Source organism: Saimiri boliviensis, chromosome 12 (genome assembly GCF_048565385.1).
Source record: "Saimiri boliviensis isolate mSaiBol1 chromosome 12, mSaiBol1.pri, whole genome shotgun sequence".
NCBI lineage: Eukaryota > Metazoa > Chordata > Mammalia > Primates > Cebidae > Saimiri > Saimiri boliviensis.
This window is the reverse complement of record NC_133460.1, coordinates 117,044,705-117,065,372: the sequence shown is the minus strand read 5'-3', so window position 1 is coordinate 117,065,372 and position 20,668 is coordinate 117,044,705. Positions and strand designations below refer to the sequence as shown.

General features: G+C 61.9%; 2 protein-coding genes across 2 annotated transcripts; one reads left to right on the top strand and one right to left on the bottom strand.

Annotated features, from left to right (window-relative positions):
* Positions 1–3,486: 3,486 nt before the first annotated feature.
* FUOM (fucose mutarotase) lies at positions 3,487–6,303 on the top strand. The gene is made up of 6 exons (XM_039465206.2): positions 3,487–3,600; positions 4,252–4,320; positions 4,527–4,597; positions 4,802–4,900; positions 5,693–5,766; positions 6,006–6,303. The coding sequence occupies exons 1-6, from the start codon at positions 3,516–3,518 to the stop codon at positions 6,079–6,081; spliced, it is 474 nt and encodes a 157-aa protein (XP_039321140.1). The 5' UTR covers positions 3,487–3,515; the 3' UTR covers positions 6,082–6,303.
* Positions 6,304–8,662: 2,359 nt separating this feature from the next.
* Positions 8,663–17,202, bottom strand: PRAP1 (proline rich acidic protein 1). The gene is made up of 5 exons (XM_003922077.3): positions 17,129–17,202; positions 13,595–13,661; positions 10,539–10,591; positions 9,311–9,417; positions 8,663–9,176 (listed from the first exon to the last, which is right to left on the bottom strand). The coding sequence occupies exons 1-5, from the start codon at positions 17,149–17,151 to the stop codon at positions 8,971–8,973; spliced, it is 456 nt and encodes a 151-aa protein (XP_003922126.1). The 5' UTR covers positions 17,152–17,202; the 3' UTR covers positions 8,663–8,970.
* Positions 17,203–20,668: the final 3,466 nt, after the last annotated feature.

Genomic DNA, 20,668 nt, shown 5'->3' with positions numbered 1-20,668 from the left:
AACCATTGTCTTTTAGAGACGGGGCTGGAGCACAGTGGCTTGATCACAGCTTACTGCAACCTCGGGCTCCTGGTCTCAAGTGATCCTCCCCCTCCCCAGCAGCTGGGACCACAAGCATACACTACCACACCCAGCTAACTTTTTTAGATGGGGTCTCCCTGTGTTGCCAAGGCTGTCTTAACCATTTTTTTTTTTTTTTTTTTTTGAGACGGAGTTTCACTGTTGTTACCCAGGCTGGAGTGCAATGGCGCGATCTCGGCTCACCGCAACCTCCGCCTCCTGGGTTCAAGCAATTCTCCTGCCTCAGCCTCCCGAGTAGCTGGGATTACAGGCACGCGCCACCACGCCCAGCTACTTTTTGTATTTTTAGTAAAGATGGGGTTTCACCTTGCTGACCAAGATGGTCTCGATCTCTTGACCTCGTGATCCACCCGCCTCGGCCTCCCAAAGTGCTGGGATTATAGGCGTGAGCCACCGCGCCCGGCCCTGTCTTAACCATTTTAAGTGCACATTTCAGCAGCATTAAGTACATTCTCATTGTGCAGCCATTATCCTCTGTCCAAGAACTTTTCCATTTTCCCAAACCCCTTTTCTGCTTCTCTCCAGCTCCTGGCACGCTTTCATGCTTCTCCTCCATCCTGTCCCTGCACAGGGACCCCCACGCCTCTCCTCCTTCCTGTCCCTGCACGGGGACCCCCACGCCTCTCCTCCTTCCTGTCCCTGCACGGGGACCCCCACGCCTCTCCTCCTTCCTGTCCCTGCACGGGGACCCCCACGCCTCTCCTCCTTCCTGTCCCTGCACGGGGACCCCCACGCCTCTCCTCCTTCCTGTCCCTGCACGGGGACCCCCACGCCTCTCCTCCTTCCTGTCCCTGCGCGGGGACCCCCACGCTTCTCCTTCCTGTCCCTGCACGGGGACCCCCATACTTCTCCTCCTTCCTGTCCCTGCATGGGGACCCCCACGCTTCTCCTCCTTCCTGTCCCTGCACGGGGACCCCCACGCTTCTCCTTCCTGTCCCTGCACGGGGACCCCCATACTTCTCCTCCTTCCTGTCCCTGCACGGGGACCCCCATGCTTCTCCTCCTTCCTGTCCCTGCACGGGGACCCCCACGCCTCTCCTCCTTCCTGTCCCTGCGCGGGGACCCCCACGCTTCTCCTCCTTCCTGTCCCTGCACGGGGATCCCCACGCTTCTCCTTCCTGTCCCTGCACGGGGACCCCCACGCTTCTCCTCCTTCCTGTCCCTGCGCGGGGACCCCCACGCTTCTCCTCCTTCCTGTCCCTGCACGGGGACCCCCACGCTTCTCCTTCCTTTCCCTGCACGGGGACCCCCACGCTTCTCCTCCTTCCTGTCCCTGCGCGGGGACCCCCACGCTTCTCCTCCTTCCTGTCCCTGCACGGGGACCCCCACGCTTCTCCTTCCTGTCCCTGCGTGGGGACCCCCACGCTTCTCCTCCTTCCTGTCCCTGCACGGGGACCCCCACGCTTCTCCTCCTTCCTGTCCCTGCACGGGGACCCCCACGCTTCTCCTTCCTGTCCCTGCGCGGGGACCCCCACGCTTCTCCTCCTTCCTGTCCCTGCGCGGGGACCCCCACGCTTCTCCTCCTTCCTGTCCCTGCACGGGGACCCCCACGCTTCTCCTTCCTGTCCCTGCGCGGGGACCCCCACGCTTCTCCTCCTTCCTGTCCCTGCGCGGGGACCCCCACGCCTCTCCTCCTTCCTGTCCCTGCGCGGGGACCCCCACGCTTCTCCTCCTTCCTGTCCCTGCACGGGGACCCCCACGCTTCTCCTTCCTGTCCCTGCGCGGGGACCCCCACGCTTCTCCTCCTTCCTGTCCCTGCGCGGGGACCCCCATGCTTCTCCTCCTTCTTGTCCCTGCGCGGGGACCCCCACGCCTCTCCTCCTTCCTGTCCCTGCGCGGGGACCCCCACGCTTCTTCCTGTCCCTGCGTGGGGACCTCCGGGGACCTCCACGCTTCTCTTTCCTGTCTCTTCACAGGGACCCCAGTGGCCTGGGTGCAGAGCCACCTCTCATCAGCAGGCTCTGGGCAGCCCTGACCTTCTCTCTGCCCAAGTGGCCAGCCCAGGGCCAGCTGTTCAGGTGCTGCTGGATGCCAGCCTGGGTGGCCCCACTAGGCTTTTCCGACGCAGCCCAAGTCACTTCCATGGGGACAGGCTCCTAGAGGCAAGCAGTTTAACATGGAGACATGTTTCCTCTGGGTTTTCTGACACGGCTTTGTCATTTTTCACAAACTTATTTTAAGAACTTTTTAGGAACTGCCAGGCCTCAGAGCATTGTGTCACCCCAGGGTTGAGGGCCAGGGCCACAGTGCTGGCCCACAGCTGGTGTCCAGCTGGGAATCAGGTGGAAGAAGGTGGCTTTATGAAGGGAGGGCCTGGCCAGCCTGAGCCTGGCCAAAGGTCAGGACGCTGCCGTCCTGGGCAGAGGGCTGCAGGCTGCTGACACTGGGGGATGATGGAGGACTCTTAGGTGTCTTGGCTCTCGAGGCTGAGCCTGGAAGTTGGGCCTGGCTGCCCTCCTGGAGCTCCTCCAAGGAGGTCCAATGTCCCACGCTCCCGCGTCCCATACTCGCGGCCCCTCAGGAGTGTGGGCTGAAAGCCCAGGTCCAGCTGCCCACCCTTGTAACATTAGGGACCCAGTGGGCTCCGGGCATTCTGCCAGGCCTAAGGGCAGGACGACGTGGTCAGAAGGCAGAGACCCTCATGAGAGGAGGCTGCAGGGGGCAGCGGCTGAACCCCTTTGGCCTGAGGGAGCTCAAGGTAGAAGGCTTGGGCAGGGACACTGAGGAGCCCCCGGCCACAACGCGCGGGCGCCAGAGGCTGGGACCTGGTGAGGCGCTCGTGAGCTGGGTGGGTGTTGCCCCCACGGCCCGACTCAGCCCGCGCATCCCCAGGTTCTCGGGTCTCTCTCTCCGCCCTTCTGCCACCTGCAAGCGGACCTCAGCCCGCCGACCCCTAGGCCCGGTTCCGGGTCCCCAAGCCTATGACCCCAAAGCCCGACCTCCCCGTAAAGCTCCCCTAGACCCCTAGGCCCCGCCCTCCCCATAAAGCCCCTCTCGGCCCCTAGGCCCCGCCCTCCCCGTAAAGCCCCTCCCCGGCCCCTAGGCCCCGCCCTCCCCGTAAAGCCCCCTCTCGGCCCCTAGGCCCCGCCCTCCCCGCAAAGCCCCTCCCCGGCCCCTAGGCCCCGCCCTCCCCGCAAAGCCCCTCCCCGTTCCCTAGGCCCCACCCTCCCCGGCCCCTAGGCCCCGCCCTCCCCACAGAGCCCCTCCCCGGCTCCTAGGCCCCGCCCTCCCCGTAAAGCCCCTCCCTGGCCCCTAGGCCCCGCCCTCCCCGCAGAGCCCCTCCCCGGCCCCTATGCCCCGCCCTCCCTACAGAGCCCCTCCCCGGCCCCTAGGCCCCGCCCTCCCCGTAAAGCCCCTCCCTGGCCCCTAGGCCCCGCCCTCCCCGTAAGGCCCCTCCCCGGCTCCTAGGCCCCGCCCTCCCCGTCGTCCAGGCCATGGTGGCGCTGAAGGGAGTCCCCGCGCTGCTGTCCCCCGAGCTGCTCTATGCGCTGGCGCGGATGGGGCACGGGGACGAGATCGGTGAGCGCAGCGGGCTGGGGCCTCGGGGACCACCCCGGGCAGGCAGGCAGGCGAGGCTCGCGCGGGGACCCCCGGGCCGGGGTCCTGGCCACCCTCGTGCGGACTACTGCGGCCGCGCCGGGCGCCCGGGAAGGGCGGGGTCCCGGGGTCGGGCGTTGCTCGGACCTCCCGCCCCCCGCTTCCGGGCAGGACGCCCCCTGCCCCGCATTCTCCGGCCACTGCGGCCTCGTGGGGCTCGCGGCGCGGCGGCCCGAGCTTCCCCCCAGTCCGTCCCCGGACGGCCCGGGAGCCGCGGCGCCTGGGCTCCCCCGAGGGTCCGGGCGTTTTCTCCGCCGGGGGCCTGGGGTCCCGGGCAGGGGCTGCGTGGCCGGGGCCCGGTCCGGGCATGGCGGGCAGCCGCGCGTCCTCCGGCCCCTGGGGCGGCCGCCGCTGACCCGACAGCCCCGCGGGCAGCCGTTGGCGCCTTTCCTCCGCCCCGACGCGGACCTTGCCCTCCCCGCCTCCCCGCCTGGCCTCCAGCCCTGAGGACTCTGACGGCGGCCGGTCCCCTCGTGACCCACCGTCTGCCGCCATGACTGGGTGGGAGGATGGGTGGCGCGGACCCCGGCGCGGGGATAGGTGCTGACCGCCGCTGTCCCCCCGGCTGTTTAGTTCTCGCGGACTTGAACTTCCCGGCCTCCTCCATCTGCCAGTGCGGGCCCATGGAGATCCGTGCAGACGGTGAGCGAGCCCCAGGTGCTCCAGGCCCCGCGGGCCCCCCAGGGCAGGGCGGGGGGGCCGTGCTCCCGGCTCTGAGCTCCCCTGTGGCCTGTCTTGGCCCCACGTCCATGCTTGCCGGCTGGCTGGCCAGCGAAGCCCAGGTGTGAAGGGTGCCCACAGGCGGGCGAGCAGGCTGGAGACTGAGTGCCACACCCTCTGCCCTCCAGGCCTGGGCATCCCGCAGCTTCTGGAGGCTGTGCTGAAGCTACTGCCCCTGGACACCTATGTGGAGAGTCCGGTGAGGGCTGAGTCACCCCTGCACCCTGCTGCTCTGCGCCTCGGTTTCCCCTTTGTCAGGCTTCATAGGGTCCACCCACCTTGCAGGAGTGGGAAGCCATGTGTCCCCAAAAGGGTCCTGACCCTCACCCGGGGAGTCCCAACTGGTCACCTGACCAGGAAGGCTGGCAACCCCCAAGGCCCCAGAGCTGACTCCTCCTTCTAGGCTGCAGTCATGGAGCTGGTGCCCAGCGACAAGGAGAGGGGCCTGCAGACTCCGGTGTGGACAGAATACGAGTCCATCCTACTCAGGGCCGGCTGCTCGGTGAGCCTGCGGCCCCAGCTGTGGGGAACGGGCCGGGGACCCTCTGTCTCCTGGAGGTTCAGGAAGGCCAAAAGCAGAGTCCCACACTGTCCTCAAGCAGTCTCCCACCCATCACCCTAAGAACCCCGGACTACTGGGCACTCCCTCACCAGCCAGGGTGGAAGAGGTGTACCTGGCCCCTCCTCCTCTGCCCTCACCAGGTTCCTGACCTGCTGAGGGGGCCTCACCCACCACAGCCTGTGAGTGGAGCCCAAGGACTCAGAATGCCTGGCCTCCCCCTCCTCTATCTCCCCTGGGGGGTGCCCCCATCCCAGGTCTCCCACCCCATCCTGACTATGGTCAGAGGCCTAGCTGGGTGCTGTGTCACACAGCCCCCTCCCACCCTGCCCTGCAAGGGGACAGGCCCATTGTCCTGGGCAACCCACTGGCAGGCCTCAGGCAGGGCCTCCATAAGAGGAGGCCAGGGGCTCTTGTCCTGGGCAGGGGACACCCCCGGACAGCTGGCAGGGGCTCCACAGTCTGCTGAGCTGGCTGGTTGGCCCCAGGCCGGGCAGACACCAAGCATGGCAGGTTCCTCGTTCCTCATCCACCATGTCCTGGGGCCCCCATCCTAGGCCTTGGGAGCCAGAGGTTGAGTGTCCCTGGGGCCTCCGCAGCAGGAGGGCTGGGGAAATGGAGCTCAGGGGCCCCACCTCCTGGTGCCCACCCAGCTTGGGGCCCTGGGGAGTCCAGGTCTGGCTCATGAGGGTTTCTGGGCAAGGCTCCCTCCAACCCTGCCATTTTGTCTTCCAGAGCGCCCTGGCAAAGGTCGAGAGGTTTGCGTTTTATGAGCGGGCTAAAAAGGCTTTTGCTGTTGTGGCAACTGGGTGAGTTCCGGCTGGCCCAGACCTGCCCCCGTCCCCACCAGGGCCCTCAGGAGCTGCCGCCACCCTCTTCTCAGTTTCTGCCTGGCTGAAGCTAGATGTCCCAAAGAGTGGAGAGACCAGGGAGGAAGTTGGGTGGGCAGGGCCCCCATTTGCCTGAGCATCAGGTGGGTGAAGGTAGATGGGGTCTGCTCTGGCCCCAGCGGCTGGAGCAGGGTCTTGGCGCCGTGGCTCCTCTGCAGGGAGACCGCCCTCTATGGAAACCTCATCCTCAAGAAGGGGGTGCTTGCCCTCAGCCCCCTGCTCGAAGCCTGGTGAAGACCACTGGGCCAGAAGAGGAACCAGGGGCACCTGAGCTCCAGGACCACCACTCACAGCAGGCCTGCCAGCGGCAGCTCCCAGACCTGGGCCCAGGCCGGGGCTCTAGGGGCCAGCAGTCTTGGGGTGTGCCTTGCCAATTAGGATGAGGGTCCCCCAATTCATAAAAATGATGGAAAAATGTAGTCACAGTCGATGTTCAGATTAAAGGTTTCAATTTCAGCTCTGTTCTCACTCAGACTTATTGTGTGCTGAGCTCAAGGGAGGCTGCTGGTTCCAGTGGGGGCCCCCCATGTATGCTTGATGAAACCTCAAGAGGGAAATCAGGCCTGGGGCCTTGGGGCTGGGCAGGGTGCCTGGGGCCCTGGGGACACCAAGGGCTGGAGTAGGGGCAGTGGCTGACATGGAGGCCTGGAGTGGGGTGGCGACTTTGGCCTCAGCCCCCAGGCTTTTGGACACTAACGGGGCTCTTCATGGGGTCCGTTCCTTCCGCCCAGCAGGAGGGCAGGTGGCAGGGCTGGCCTGGATGCTTCAGGAGGAACTGTGGGAGCTGGGAGGGTCACTGGTGAGGGAGGTGCCTGCTGGAGAGGCCCAGGTGTGGGCTGTGCCCCATGCCTGTGGCAGTAGGTGGTGAAGTGAGGCTCCTCCCCGCGACCCTAACTTGTCTGGTCAGGCAGGGGAGGTAAAGGACTTGAGGTCGTTTGGAGTCCATTGCCGGGCAGAGGTGGGATGCAGGGGGATCCTGAAAGGGGGTGCCTAGGAGGCTTCATCATGGGATGCTTGGACTGGTCTCCAGGATGGGGAAGAATAACCACCAGCCACTGCCCAGACCCGGGGCCTCTCCCAGGACCCTCCCCCTGCTCCCCAGAACTTGTGTCAGCATCACAGGCATGGAATGAAGACGGGGCAGGGGCTGGAGTTTGAGGGACCAAGGGCAGGAGTGGGAATGACAGGGGGCACCCCAGGGCCTGGGGCTGGTGTCCCCAGGGCTCTAGGGGGCGAGTCCCAGGGTCCCAGACCCACACTCCAGGCCACAGGAGAACCTTGCGGGTGCAGACAAGGCCACCGCAGCTGAAATCTGGTGCCAAGTCTGAGGAAAGAACTGTGTCTGGGCTTGAGAACCCGGGGGGCGTGCAGGTAAGCCCACCCTGGCAAAGAGCTGGCGCCAGGTCTGGGGAAGGGACCGTGTCTGGGGCTGCCGGCGTGACTGCCGAGTCGGGTCCTGTCCGGCTGCCGCTCCCAGATGGCAGCCCAGGCCTTCTCTGCAGCCACTAGTGGTCAGCCCTGCCCTGTGGAGCTCCTGCTGGCCTCCAGACCCCGTGGCGGCATTGTGGTTTGACGTCAGAAGCTGTGAGCTGATTGCATGTGCCCTCAGCCCACGGACAGGTCTCTGGGGCTAGTGTGCACACTCTAGGATTTATATACATGAAACCATATATGAGCAAACAAAATAAAGTTATGAGAGAAAAAAAAAACTAATGGGCAAAACAAAATAAAATCAAGATAGCTTAAAAAAAAAAAAAAAAAAAAGCCAAACACCAGCATGGGCTGCCTAGGGCCAGAGCCTCCTGCAGCCCCGGACATCTAGGTCTTCTGCCTGCCTGGGGCCCAGGGAGTGGGGAAGGAGCCGCTCAAATCGCAGCCCTGGGCATGTCGGTCCTGATGCCCTCCCGCCCCGCTGGGTGACATGGGAGGCTGCAGCCCTGGCCCTGTCGGGACAGACCCTCGAAGGGCCTGGCCTCCCCAGGTCCTCCGGAAGCGGGGTAGCAGCTCTTGCACGCTGGGACGCCGCGGGGCACCCTCAGCTGCTGGTGTCCTGGGAGAGTGCCGGCCTGGCCCAGGGTGCAGGAAGGTCTTCCGCCCAGGCACGCCCACGGCCCCGAGTGGCCGCAGGAGGGCTGAGACAGCAGGATGGAGAGACGGGCGGCCTCTCTCCGTTGCTCCATTCTGTCTTAGCTGCTGGCTAAGACCTGTGTGTGGCTCAGCCTGGGCTTCGCACCAGGTCGGGGTGTGAGTGACGCCAGCAGCCTGGACCTGCGCTGTGGCACCGGGCCTGCTAGGCCAGGCGGGCGGGACGGGCGCCCAGAGCGGGAGCAGCACAGCACACCGAGAGGGCACAAAGGACAGGGCCTGGGCCTGGGCCTCCCCCGCCCACCTGAGACCGGAGCACCTGCTGAACGGCCCCGAGTCCGTGCACTCAGCCTCCCTGCTCCCCGGCCTGTCTTGGGCCCCTGGGGTAGCGAGCCCAGCGTGGGTTCTGTTTCTCAGCTGAGACTGGTCCTAGGGGTGCCCTCTGGTCCCAACCCCTAACTGCTGCCACACCCCTCACCGTCCTGGTACACAAGGACGAGGGCCTTCGGGGAGCACAACGTTCTCGGAGCCAAGGGTCGGTTGGGCCTCGTGTAGCCCTTGGGAGCTCCTCAGCTGAGCAGGCGGCCCGGTCACTGGCCTTCCAGGGAGGTGGCCTCCCGCCTGTTTGCAGGGATTGGTTTATTTATTCATTTATATTTTTTTAGGAGTCTTGCTCTGTCACCTAGGATGGAGTGCAGTGGCACGATCTCAGCTCAGTGCAACCTCTGCCTCCTGGGTTCAAGTGATTCTTCTGCCTCAGCCTCCCGAGTAGCTGGGATTGCAGGTGCCTGCCACCACGCCTGGCTAATTTTTGTATTTTTAGTAGAGATGGGGTTTCACCATGTTGCCCAGGCTGGTCTCAAACTCCCAACCTCAGTGATCCTCCCACCTCAGTCTCCCAAACTGCTAGGACTACAGGCATGAGCCACCGCACCCAGGCTGCAGGGGTTTATTTGTCTAGCTGGGAGGGGAGGGAGGGTCCCAGTCCCAACAGCCTGGGCCTCTGGACAGGGATGGGCAGTGATGGCCCCTGGAGCCCTACTCGGGGTGGTAGATGTGGTCTTGGTCCTTCTCTGGTCCCTGGAGCACCTGGCGATTTGGCATCACCCACAACTGGGGCTCCTCCTCACCCTGGTCCTCCTCAGGTGGAGGGTGGTACAGGCCATCATAGTCAGGCTCGGGACCCTGCTGGGGGCTCAGGACACCGCCCGGGATGTCCTGAGTCTCCACCCAGGCCTTGGTGCCTAGGGACAAGCAGATGAAGGCACTGCCTCAGTTTCCCTCCCGAGCCCCTTGGTCTGTCTGAGTCGACCCCACAAGCAGACTTTGCTGCTCTGGCCTCCCGCCTGCCTGGAAGGATGTGGGGCCCTGCTCTGACCTGGTGGCTTCTCCTCAGCGGTCAAGAGCTTTGGCTTCTGGACGGGGAGCAGCCCCACCAGCTGGTCGTCCTTCTCCGGAAGCTCCACCTCACGGACACCCTGGGCCCTATGGGCACAGTTGGGTCAGGTCCACATGCAGGTGGGGGAGGCAAACAGAGCCCCTCCTAGGATGGTCCCCACCATCCCAAGGCAGCCGCTCCAGCACCCACCACCAGCAGCCAGGACAAGCCCCTCAGGAGCCGCAGCAATGGTGATCCCCACAGTGCCCCTGGCCAGGCTTCCATACCACGTCCCTGGGCCACTGGGTTGGGGGCAGTGGTCAGAGCCTTGGCTGAGCAGCATCCCAAGGTCGAGAATGTGGGAAACCCTCGGGATCCAAGGCTGAGCCGCCCTGGCTGCAGCCACCGGCCCTGGAGCACGGGCTGTCCTGGGGGCTGTGGGGACGCTGAGTCGGGGGAGATGCCCTGCAGCCCCAGGCCCCCCAGCTGAGCTCTCTTCTCCCACGAGAGATGCCCGGGACCCCCAGGACCCCAGCTGAGCTCTCTTCTCCCACGAGAGACGCCCGGGACCCCCAGGACCCCAGCTGAGCTCTCTTCTCCCACGAGAGACGCCCGGGACCCCCAGGACCCCAGCTGAGCTCTCTTCTCCCACAAGAGATGCCCGGGACCCCCAGGACCCCCAGCTGAGCTCTCTTCTCCCACGAGAGACGCCCGGGACCCCCAGGACCCCAGCTGAGCTCTCTTCTCCCACGAGAGATGCCCGGGACCCCCAGGACCCCCAGCTGAGCTCTCTTCTCCCACGGGAGACGCCCGGGACCCCAGGGCCCCCAGCTGAGCTCGCTTCTCCCACGAGAGATGCCCGGGACCCCCAGGACCCCCAGCTGAGCTCGCTTCTCCCACGAGAGACGCCCGGGACCCCCAGGACCCCCAGCTGAGCTCTCTTCTCCCACGGGAGACGCCCGGGACCCCCAGGACCCCCAGCTGAGCTCGCTTCTCCCACGAGAGATGCCCGGGACCCCCAGGACCCCAGCTGAGCTCTCTTCTTCCCGCACCAGGCTCTGCTGACAGATCCCTGTGGGACGGGAGTGCCACCTCCTCCCGAAAGTTTCTGGATGGGGCTCCCCTCTGCATCTGTCCTGTCCACTTCAGGTTCCAGAAGGGCCCAGCAGAACAGGCTGCAGCTTCAAGAAATGGCGGGTGGCAGGGGAGCGAGGTTGGGGGGACTTACTTCTCTGTGTCCTGCTCCGAGGGCCAGTGTTTAACTTGGGCCTTGTCAGGGACCTGGGGAGACAGTCAGAGGAGTGGGCTCAGCCACAGTCCACAGGGACCCCAAGGGAGGGAGAGGCTGCAGGGGTGGGGGCTGGGCAGTTCAGCACAGCCCAGGAGCATCTCTAGGGGCTGAGCCACTCTCAGGTGTCGGGATTGCAAGCCGGGAGTGAGGCCTCCGGCCTGTGCCCAGAGGACCAGCTGGCCTGCACTTCTGGCTGGGCCTGGGGCAGGAAGGGACTGGGACGTAACTGGGCACCATATCCCCACCTAGCACTGTGGGTAACCCCCATCTGGGCAGCAAGGAAGGAGAGCTAAGCAGATCCCCTGCACAATTAGCGCCTGAAGAATACCCTAGTTTATACTATTACCCCTCAGTCATTAATCCTTTATATATAACTGTGTATTAGTTTATAGTCGGAACAATTCGCGCCTGAAGAACATCTTACTACTCAGTTATTTCCACATGTTTGTATATAAAATTATGTCTTAGCTCATAGTGGGAGGAATGTCTAGAGCAGACATGGTATAGAGCATGAATTAAGGAATAAGCAGCTATATATATATAATCACATCTTGCTTATAGTTGGAGGAATGTCTAGAGCAGACACGGTGCAGAGCATGAATTAAGGGAAAAACAGTTATACGAGGACAAGAATCAATGGCCCAGGCGGTAGTGCCCCTGCCTGAAAGGGCATGCGCTACATGGCAGGCCGGCCCAGGCGGCAGCGTTCAGTATTGCAAAGATACCCGCCGTATGACAGGCTTGGAGCGAGTCACTCCTCCTGAAAAGGAGTTGCAGTTCCCTGCATCTAGTTCTTGTGGAAAGCTGGCCTCAGGTTGGCAAGCCCGTGAGCGTCCGAGGGCTTAAAACCCCTCTGGTGTAATCGCACCTAGGTGGCTGTACACCCTGTCAGCCCCCTGCTATGTGCTGACTCAGATCCTCCTCCTGTAGAAATCACTGGAAGCTGCCGGCAGGTGGCTGTAGACCCGTCAGCTCTTCAGCTGCTGTGCTGACTCAAAGCATCCGCCTATAGAATTCCTTAGATGCTGCCTGCCCCTAGATAAGAGATACTGCACACTGCACCCTCTTCATGCACACGGCCCACCTCCTTGCCTAGGCGACCTGATGGGGGTGGACCTCTTGTTTATTGCTCATGTGATTATATTGACCCTATCACTATCCTCAGGATGACCTCACTCACTATCCTGCCCCCTAACCTATACCCAATAAATAGAGACGCTCCTGGATGTTCGGGGCCTCACCTGTCTCTTCTTTTTTTTTTTTTTTTTTTTTTTTTGAGACGGAGTTTCGCTCTTGTTACCCAGGCTGGAGTGCAATGGCGCGATCCCGGCTCACCGCAACCTCCACCTCCTGGGCTCAGGCAATTCTCCTGCCTCAGCCTCCTGAGTAGCTGGGATTACAGGCACACGCCACCACCATGCCCAGCTAATTTTTTGTATTTTTAGTAGAGACGGGGTTTCACCATGTTGACCAGGATGGTCTCGATCTCTCGACCTCGTGATCCACCCGCCTCGGCCTCCCAAAGTGCTGGGATTACAGGCGTGAGCCACCGCGCCCGGCCTACCTGTCTCTTCTTACAGGTGGTGCGCCCCCTCTACCGCCCCCGGCCCAGCTGTGCTCTGTCCTTCTGTGTCCTGTCTCTTTATTTCTCGGATCCAGCACCTCAGCACAGCGATAGGGGACACCCCACGTCCCTGTAGGGCTGGACCCTATATAGCACTCCCCACCCTGGCCATCAAGGCACTGGCTGGTTTTTGCAGTGACTGGTTGGGGCCGTCTGCACCACCCCACCCTGGCAGGTGCCTAGGGAAGGCGGTCAGCTACTCAGAGACCAGCCCTTAGTGGTCAGGTGCTCTGAGCCCAGCTAATCTTACTGGTCAGCTGCTCTGAGCCCAGCCACCTTCAGTGGGGCAAAGGACAAACAGGAGAGCAAAGCAGGTGACTCCAGGGGAGGACCAGCGCCATGGGGGGCTGTGCCCAACTTCCTGGGCTCCCGTCAAGGGAGCCGTGAGCCTCCTTCCTCCTGATCCATCCCAGGTGTAGCAGATTGAGTGGCCTTGACCCAGGCCAGGGAACAGGGCACGTTCCCAGGCATGGTACCAGCCCAGGACACCACTGTCAGCAGACAGTGCAGCTGAGCCACTTGCACCTGGAGTCACCACTGGCCTTTAAGGACTAGGTGAGTATCAAGGGAGCCCTCCTTCACCTGGGGTCACATGGGTGTCATCCCAGCCCGCCCCCTACACCTGGGGTCGCCTGGGTGTCACCCCGGCCCACCCCCTCTACCTGGGGTCACGTGGGTGTCACCCCGGCCCGCCCCCTCCACCTGGGGTCACGTGGGTGTCATCCCAGCCCGCCCCCTACACCTGGGGTCACGTGGGTGTCACCCCGGCCCGCCCCCTCCACCTGGGGTCATGTGGGTGTCATCCCGGCCCACCCCCTACACCTGGGGTCGCCTGGGTGTCACCCCGGCCCACCCCCTCCACCTGGGGTCACGTGGGTGTCACCCCGGCCCACCCCCTACACCTGGGGTCGCCTGGGTATCACCCCAGCCCACCCCCTCCACCTGGGGCCATGTGGGTGTCACCCCGGCCCACCCCCTCCACCTGGGGTCACGTGAGTGTCACCCTGGGCCACCCCCTCCACCTGGGATCACCTGGGTGTCATCCAGACCCACCCCCTATACCTGGAGTCATGTGGGTGTCACCCCGGCCCACCCCCTCCACCTGGGATCACCTGGGTGTCATCCTGGCCCACCCCCTCCACCTGAGACCTGGTGTCTTGAGGCCTGACCACCTGACCCCGGTGAAGTGGAGCCTGCCCCGCCCTCATCCTAAGGTGCACAGGCATCTGGAGCCATGGCCATACCCTGCCTCTCTCCTAGGCCAGCTTGGGGTTTGAAGGCGGAAGAGGGACCTTTGTCCACATCCCCGCTGTGGAGGCAAAAGGTGATGGCTGGAGTTGGTGGCCGGATGGGAGGGGCTCACACATACCTTGGGTGCTGGGCCCGCGCCTGCCTCCCACAGCAACACAGCCACCAGGCTGGTGACCACGAGGAGCCTGATAGGGCCAGAGAGGGAAGTGAGACAGAGGAGGGGCCAACTCTGCCCACCGCCCGCCTCCCCCGAACTCCCGACGGCACCCGCACTGGGCAGTGGCGGGGCTGGGCTCAGGCCGCCCGCCCCCGGCCTCGGCTGGGTTTCTCCTTGGGAGCGCACGTCGTTCTACTGGACTTTGCACATGGGCCGAGCCTCGCAGGCACAGAGCGGGCAGAAGCCCCAGGCCCACCTGCCTCCAGCCCGCCCCTGGCCAGAGCCCACAGCCCAGCCTGGTGGATGCCACTGTGGCAGGTCCTGGTGGTCGGCTCGGGAACTCCAGAGCTTCTGCCATGTCCACCTGCGGACGCGCAGGAACAGGAACACACTTGCACACAGGCGTGAGTATGGAGCAGCGGGGGCCCACAGCCCACACCGGCAGAGCCCGAGGACGCACGCTGCCATAGGTGGGGCACCTGCTGCATCCCAGAGCTGCGGGCCACGGCCGCAGGGCTCCTGGGTGACCGGCAGCACCGTCAGGCAGGCAGGCAGGGTGTCGGGTCTGTTTGGACGCATGACGTGTGTGTGTTCATGTATGTGGTGGGGGGTGTGCATGTGCATTGTGGTGCACAGGTGTGTTTGTGGGTGTGGGCTGTGTGCATGTGTTTCTGCATGGTGAATTGCATGTCTGCTGTGGGTGGCGTGGTCGGGTGTGTGCGCACTGTGTGCATGGGTGTGTGTGGTGTGGAGAGTGTGGGTCTGGGGTGAGTGTGCTGTGTGTATGTTATGTGAATTGTGTTTGTGTGTGTGTGGTGGATGTGTATCTTGTGTGGTATGGAGTGCATGGTGGTTTGTTACGTACATGAGTATCGTGGTAGATGTGTGTGTATTTTGTGTGTGCTGTGTTTGGGGAGTGTGTGTGGGGTATGTGTGGTGGATGTGTGTATGTCGTGTGAGGTGTGGAGTGTGTGGGTTTGAGGGTGTGTGTGTGCATGTCTGTGTGTGTGGGGATGCATATGTTGTGTGTGGTGTGGAGTGTGAGGGTTTGGGGTGGGTGTGTGTGTTGTATATATTATGTGTGTAGTGTTTGTGTGTGTGTGATGTGTGTGTGGTGGATGAATGTGTGTATGTTGTGTGTGGTGTGGAGTGTGAGGGTTTGGGGTGGGTGTGTTGTATATGTTATGTGTGTAGTGTTTGTGTGTGTGTGTGTGTGGTGGATGAATGTATGTTTGTGGTGTGGAGTGTGAGGGTTTGGGGGTGTGTGTGTGCATGTCTGTGTGTGTGTGGCCGTGTGGTGTGCAGTGTGAGGGTTTGGGGGTGGGTGTGTGCGTGTGTGTGTGTGTGCCCGTGGTGTGGAGTGTGAGGGTTTGTGTGTGTGTGCATGTGTGTGTGTGTGTGTGTGCCCATGTGGTGTGGAGTGTGAGGGTTTGGGGGTGTGTGTGTGCATGTGTGTGTGTGTGCCCATGTGGTGTGGAGTGTGAGGGTTTGGAGTGGGTGTGTGTGTTGTATATGTTATGTGTGTTGTGTTTGTGTGTGTGTGTGATGTGTGTGTGCCGTGGAGTGTGAAGGTTTGGGGGTGTGTGTGTGCATATCTGTGTGTGTGTGTGGCCGTGTGGTGTGGAGTGTGAGGGTTTGGGGGTGGGTGTGTGCATGTGTGTGTGTGTGCCCGTGGTGTGGAGTGTGAGGGTTTGTGTGTGTGTGTGTGTGCATGTGTGTGCGTGTGTGTGTGTGCCTGTGTGGTGTAGAGTGTGAGGGTTTGGGGGTGGGTGTGTGCATGTGTGTGTGTGTGTGCCCGTGTGGTGTGGAGTGTGAGGGTTTGGGGGTGTGTGTGTGCATGTGTGTGTGTGTGTGTGCCCGTGTGGTGTCGAGTGTGAGGGTTTGGGGGTGGGTGTGTGCATGTGTGTGTGTGTGCCCGTGTGGTGCGGTGTGTGAGGGTTTGGGTGTGTGTGTGTGCGTGTGTGTGTATGTGTGTGCCCATGTGGTGTGGAGTTTGGGGGTGTGTGTGCATGTGTGTGTGTGTGTGCCCGTGTGGTGTGGTGCAGATGTCTCTTCAGGGCCCTGCTGGGGAGGCTGCTGTCTGGAGAGGCTGCTGTCTGTCAGGGTGCCGTGCTCCTGGGGTAGGGTGGGGGTCTGGTTTGCACAGAGCTCAGCGAGGCTGCAGCCAGGGTTGTGTGTGTGTGTGCTGTGTCTGGGGCTGGACACAGTGGTTCCGACGCATAATCCCAGCACTTTGGGAGGCTGAGGTGCATGGATCACTTGGGGTTGGAATTTCGAAACCAGTCTGGCCAACATGGTGAAACTTCGTTTCTACTAAAACTGCAAAAACATTTTAGCTGGGCGTGGTGGCAGCTGCCTGTAATCCCAGCTGCTTGGGAGGCTGAGGCAGGAGAATCACTTGAACCCAGGAGGCTGAGGCTGCGGTGAGGTGAGATTGTGCTACTGCACTCCAGCCTGAGTGACAGAGCAAGATTTCGTCTCAAAAAAAAAAAAAAAGCCTGTATGTGGGGCGCCCTGCAGTCCTGGGGTGCAGCCCCACAGGGACCTTCGCTCCTTCTCTGGGTGACTCAGCCACTGTGGGAAGCCAAAGGGCAGGGGGGTGCCCCAGACCACCTGGGGTCGAGGGCCTGGCCTGGCCTGGTTTGGGGGCCCTGCTTTTCCTCGGGATCCCCTGCTGGTTCTGATGCTGGGCAGGGGACATCCATAGCAGGGCTCTTGTCCGAGCAGTGGACCCCACTCCCACTGCCACCTGCCTGGGACACCCCTGGAGCCCACCCCCCATGACGCACGGCCTGGGGGCCCAGGGTTCGGGACACGGTAGCCACCAGTACAGCAGTGGGTGGTGACTGCCAAGCAGCCCGGCTGTGGGACCCCTGGGGGTCCCCTCTTCAGGCAAATGGCTCTGGCATCAAAGGGTCCCCAAGCCACCTAGAGGCCACCTCGCTACAAGGGACAAACACCAGGAGAGGAGGGACAGGGAGGGCCTTGGCAGGAGGAGGAGGAGGGCAGCCCCACGAAAGGAGAGGGGGGACCCCCACGGAAGGGAGGCAGCCTCTGATTCCAAGGTCCAGCTGGAGCCCGGGTGCTTCCCTGAGCTCCAAATCCCAGCTCCCAGGCTGACACCACCTCGGGGCACCCCTGACTCCTGCCCCCAGCCCCCTTCCTTTTGGGCAGTTACAGCCCTGCCTGCTGGTTTTCGCCTGGTGCCTCCCGCCTCCTTGTCCCGGGTCAGGGTCCCTGGGTGATTCTCCACCAGGTCAGGGGAACTGAGGGGACAAGGTGCTCTCCCATGCACTCGGGGCCACGGAGGAGGTGGAGCCTGGCGGCCGACCCCAGACCCTCAGAGCCCCTCCTCCTCCCTCCCGCCCACACACTCCCCTAAGCCAGGCCCCCTGGAGCCAAGCAGCACAGCCGGGCCCCCTCTGGCTAAGGGCCAGGCCTCCAGGTTTGGGTGGGGTGGGGTGGGGATTGGGGCTCAGGGCCGGTGGGCATTACCTCCTCGTGTCTGGGGTCCCCATCTCTGTGTAGAGTGCTCAGGGAGCTGCACTTGCTGGTCCCCGTCTCTGGCACCCAGCCCAGCTCCTCCTGCCCAGGCCCAGGCCACCGGGGCTTTATTGCCGCCGCCTGGGGTGTGTCAGGACAGAGGTCAGGGCGAGGGACGCCACGTTGCTGCGCACGTGCCCAGGTGCCCGGCTCCGCAGCCGCCTGGCACGCTGGGGCCCGGCCCTGATCAGGAACACGCCGCTACCCCGGGCAGGGCCCACCACACCTGACTGAGGAAGAAAAGACGCTTTTATCTGAGGAATGCGGGCCCTTTACGTGATCAGCCAGAGGCGCCTTGGAGTGAGACCGATGGACACCACGTAGCCGGAAGTCAACCTGACGGTGCCGCACACGGGACCACCGCGCAGACTCCAGAGCCCAGCCGCGCAGGGCCTCCTGAAACGTCCTCCCTGTAGACAGTGGGAACTCCTGGCACACAGCTTGGTATGGGCCACCTCTTTGTCCCCTTTTTTGCCTTTAAAATCCTGCTTGTGGGCCCGGCGTGGTGGCTCACGCCTGTAATCCCAGGCGGAGGCGAGAGGATCCCTGGGATCAGGAGTTCGAGACAGCCTGGCTCAGGTCGTGAAACCCCGTCTCTACTAAAAACACAAAAGTGAGCCGAGCACAGCGGCGCGGGCCCGGGATCCCGCCCCTCGGGAGGCTGAGGCAGAAGTGCTTGAACCCGGGAGGCGGAGCCTGTAGGGAGCCGAGGCTGCTCCACACACTCCCGCCCGGTGACAGAGCGAGACCCCATCCCAAAATAAAAACAAAAGAAAGAAAGAAAACAGCTTATACCCAGAATATAAACTCTTACAACTCAACAACAGAAAGACAACGCAACTGAAAACTATTCAAAACATTTGCACAGACGTTTCACCACATTAGGGTTACCCATGGCGACCCCACCCTGAGAAGATGCTGGGCAGCACTGGGCGCCACAGCGGCACCCCTGTAGGATGCGGTGAGGGGTGATGGGCTGTGCCCCAACAACGAGTGACCGTCAGCCCACGCTGAGATGCGGCATGTCCACGAACTCACAGGGTAACAACGGGTTACGGTTGAGCGATGAAAACGCACGCTCCTGTCACTGCTGACCACCCACAGCTGGGAGCCACACTCAGCCGAACGCCTGTGGGCACCTGCTGTGTGTTGAGCACCATGTGGGCTCCACAGGGAGTCCTTGGGGCGAGTGGAAGCCACACCCAGCTGGGCCTGACCCAGCACAGAGGCGGAGGGGACGGGGGGTCTGACCATCCGGCCAAGGTCCACTTGGAGACCCCTGGGGGGCCAGACCAAGGAGCAGCCAGGGCTGAGCTGGCCAGGGTGCCCGCCGCTGCAGTGAGGTGAGAGCGTGTGTGCGCGTGCCTGAGGGTGTGTCTGAGACGTGTGGCCTTCTGGGGTGTGTGTCACATGCATATGTCACGAGTGTGAGATGTGTGTAAGGTGCGTGGGTGTGTGATGTGTTTGTGAGTGCATGTCAGGTGTGTGTATGTCACATTTGTCAGGTGTGTGAGTTGTGAGGTGTGATGTCAGGTGTGTGTTATGAGGTATGTGTAACCTGTGTGTGAAGTGTGAAATGTTTGGTGAGTATACATGTGTGAGATATGTGGGTGAGCTGTGCATGAGGGCTGTGTTAGGTGTGTCAGGTATGTGATGCATGTTACAGGTGTGTGAGAAGTGTGTTGAGTGTGTGTCAGGTGTCTGCTGGGGCAACAGGTGTGTCTGAGTCAGGTGTGTGTCGGATGTGTGAGGACTGTATGCCCCCTTTGTGGGATGATGTGTTGGGGTGCATGTGTGAGGAGTGTGAGGGGTGTGTATGCATCTGGGATACGTGTGTGATGGGAGTGTGTGGATGTGTCTCGGGGTGTATGTCAGATGTTTGTGTGGGGGTGTCTGTGTCTAGGGTGTCAGGAGTGTGTGTGGCACCAGGGTGTGAGCTGGGGTGTATGTGTGAAGGGTGTGGGGGGGTGTGCAGGTCAGGGATATGTGTGTCAGGTGTGCATATGTGAGGTGTGTCTGCTGTGTGAGTGGCATGTGTGTCGTGTGTGGGTGTGTGTCTGCAATGTGTAAGGGATGTGTGTATCTGGGGTGTGTCAGGCATGTGTGTCTGGGGTGCGTGTGTGTGTGTTTGTGAGGTGCATGTGTCAGGCATGTTTGGGTGTGTCTGCTGTGTGTGAAGTGTATGGTGTGTGTATCTGGGGTGTGTGTGCCTGAGGTGTGTGAAGTGTGTGTGTCTGGGATGTGTGAGGGGTGTGTCTGACAGATGTGTGTCAGGTGTGTAGGTCTAGGTGTCTGGTGGATTTGTGAGGTGTGTGTCTGGGGTGTGTCTGATGCGTATGTGAGATGTGTTTGGGGTGTGTGTAGGGGTGTGTATTGGTGTGTGAGGTGTGTCAGGCATGTGTGTCTGGGATGTGTGTGAGGTGTGTTTAGGGTGTGCATGTCAGCTGTGTCTAGGATGTGTGTCTGGTAAGGGATGTGTGGTGCATTTGTGAGGTGTGGGTATCTGGAGTGTGTGTGATGTGCATCTGGGGCCAGTCTAGGGTGCATGTGGGGTGTGTCAGGTGTGTCTGGTGTTGTGTCGGGTGTGTGTCATGTATGTGTCAGGTGTGTGGTGTGAATTGTGTGCGGCCTGAGTCTGGTGTGTGTGCCTGGGGTGAGGTGTGTGTGTGTGTGGGGGGGTGTTGTGTGTGTGTTTTAAGTGTTTTGGATGTGTGTCTAGAGTTTTTGGTGTGTGAAGTGTGAGGTGTGTCTGGGGTGCGTGTCAAGTGTGGGTATATGTTAGGTCTGTGAGGGTGTGTCTGGAGTGTGTGTGTCTGGTATGTGTGTGTTTCTGGTGTGTGTCTAGGCTACATGTAAGGTGTGTCAGGTGTGTGGTGCTGGGTGTGTGTCTGATGTGAGGTATGTGGCATGTGTATGCTGTGTTTGGGGTGTTAGAGGGTGTGTGCGGTTGTGTGTTTGGTGTTTGGGGTGTGTGTCAGATGTATGTGTGGTGTGCATGTCAGGTGTGTGTGGGTTTGTGTGTCTGGGATGTGTGTCAGATGTATGTGTCAGGTGTGTTTGTGAGGTATGTGTGTCAGGTGTATGTGTGAGTGAGGTGTGTGTGAGGAGGGGTATTTATGAGGTGTGTGTGGTATGTGTCGAGTATCTGTGAGGTGTGTGTGGGTGTGTGGTGTGAGGTATGTGTTTGGGTGTGTGTGGTGTAAGGTGTGTTTCTGGAGCATGTGTGTGATGTGTGTCCGGTGTGTGGGGATGTGTGTGTCTGGGGTGTAAGGTGTGTGCCTGGGGTGTGTTTCAGGTGTATATGTGATGTGTGACTGGTGTGTGTGAGGTACGTGTGTCTCGTGTATCTAAGGGGTATGTAGGGTGTGTGTGAGTGTGTGTGTTTGGGTGTGTCTGATGTGTGTGAAGTGTATGGTGTCGATATATGTGAGATGTGTCAGGTGTGTGTGGGTATGTCAAGTGTAAGGTGTGTGTGTCTGGGGTGTGTTTCAG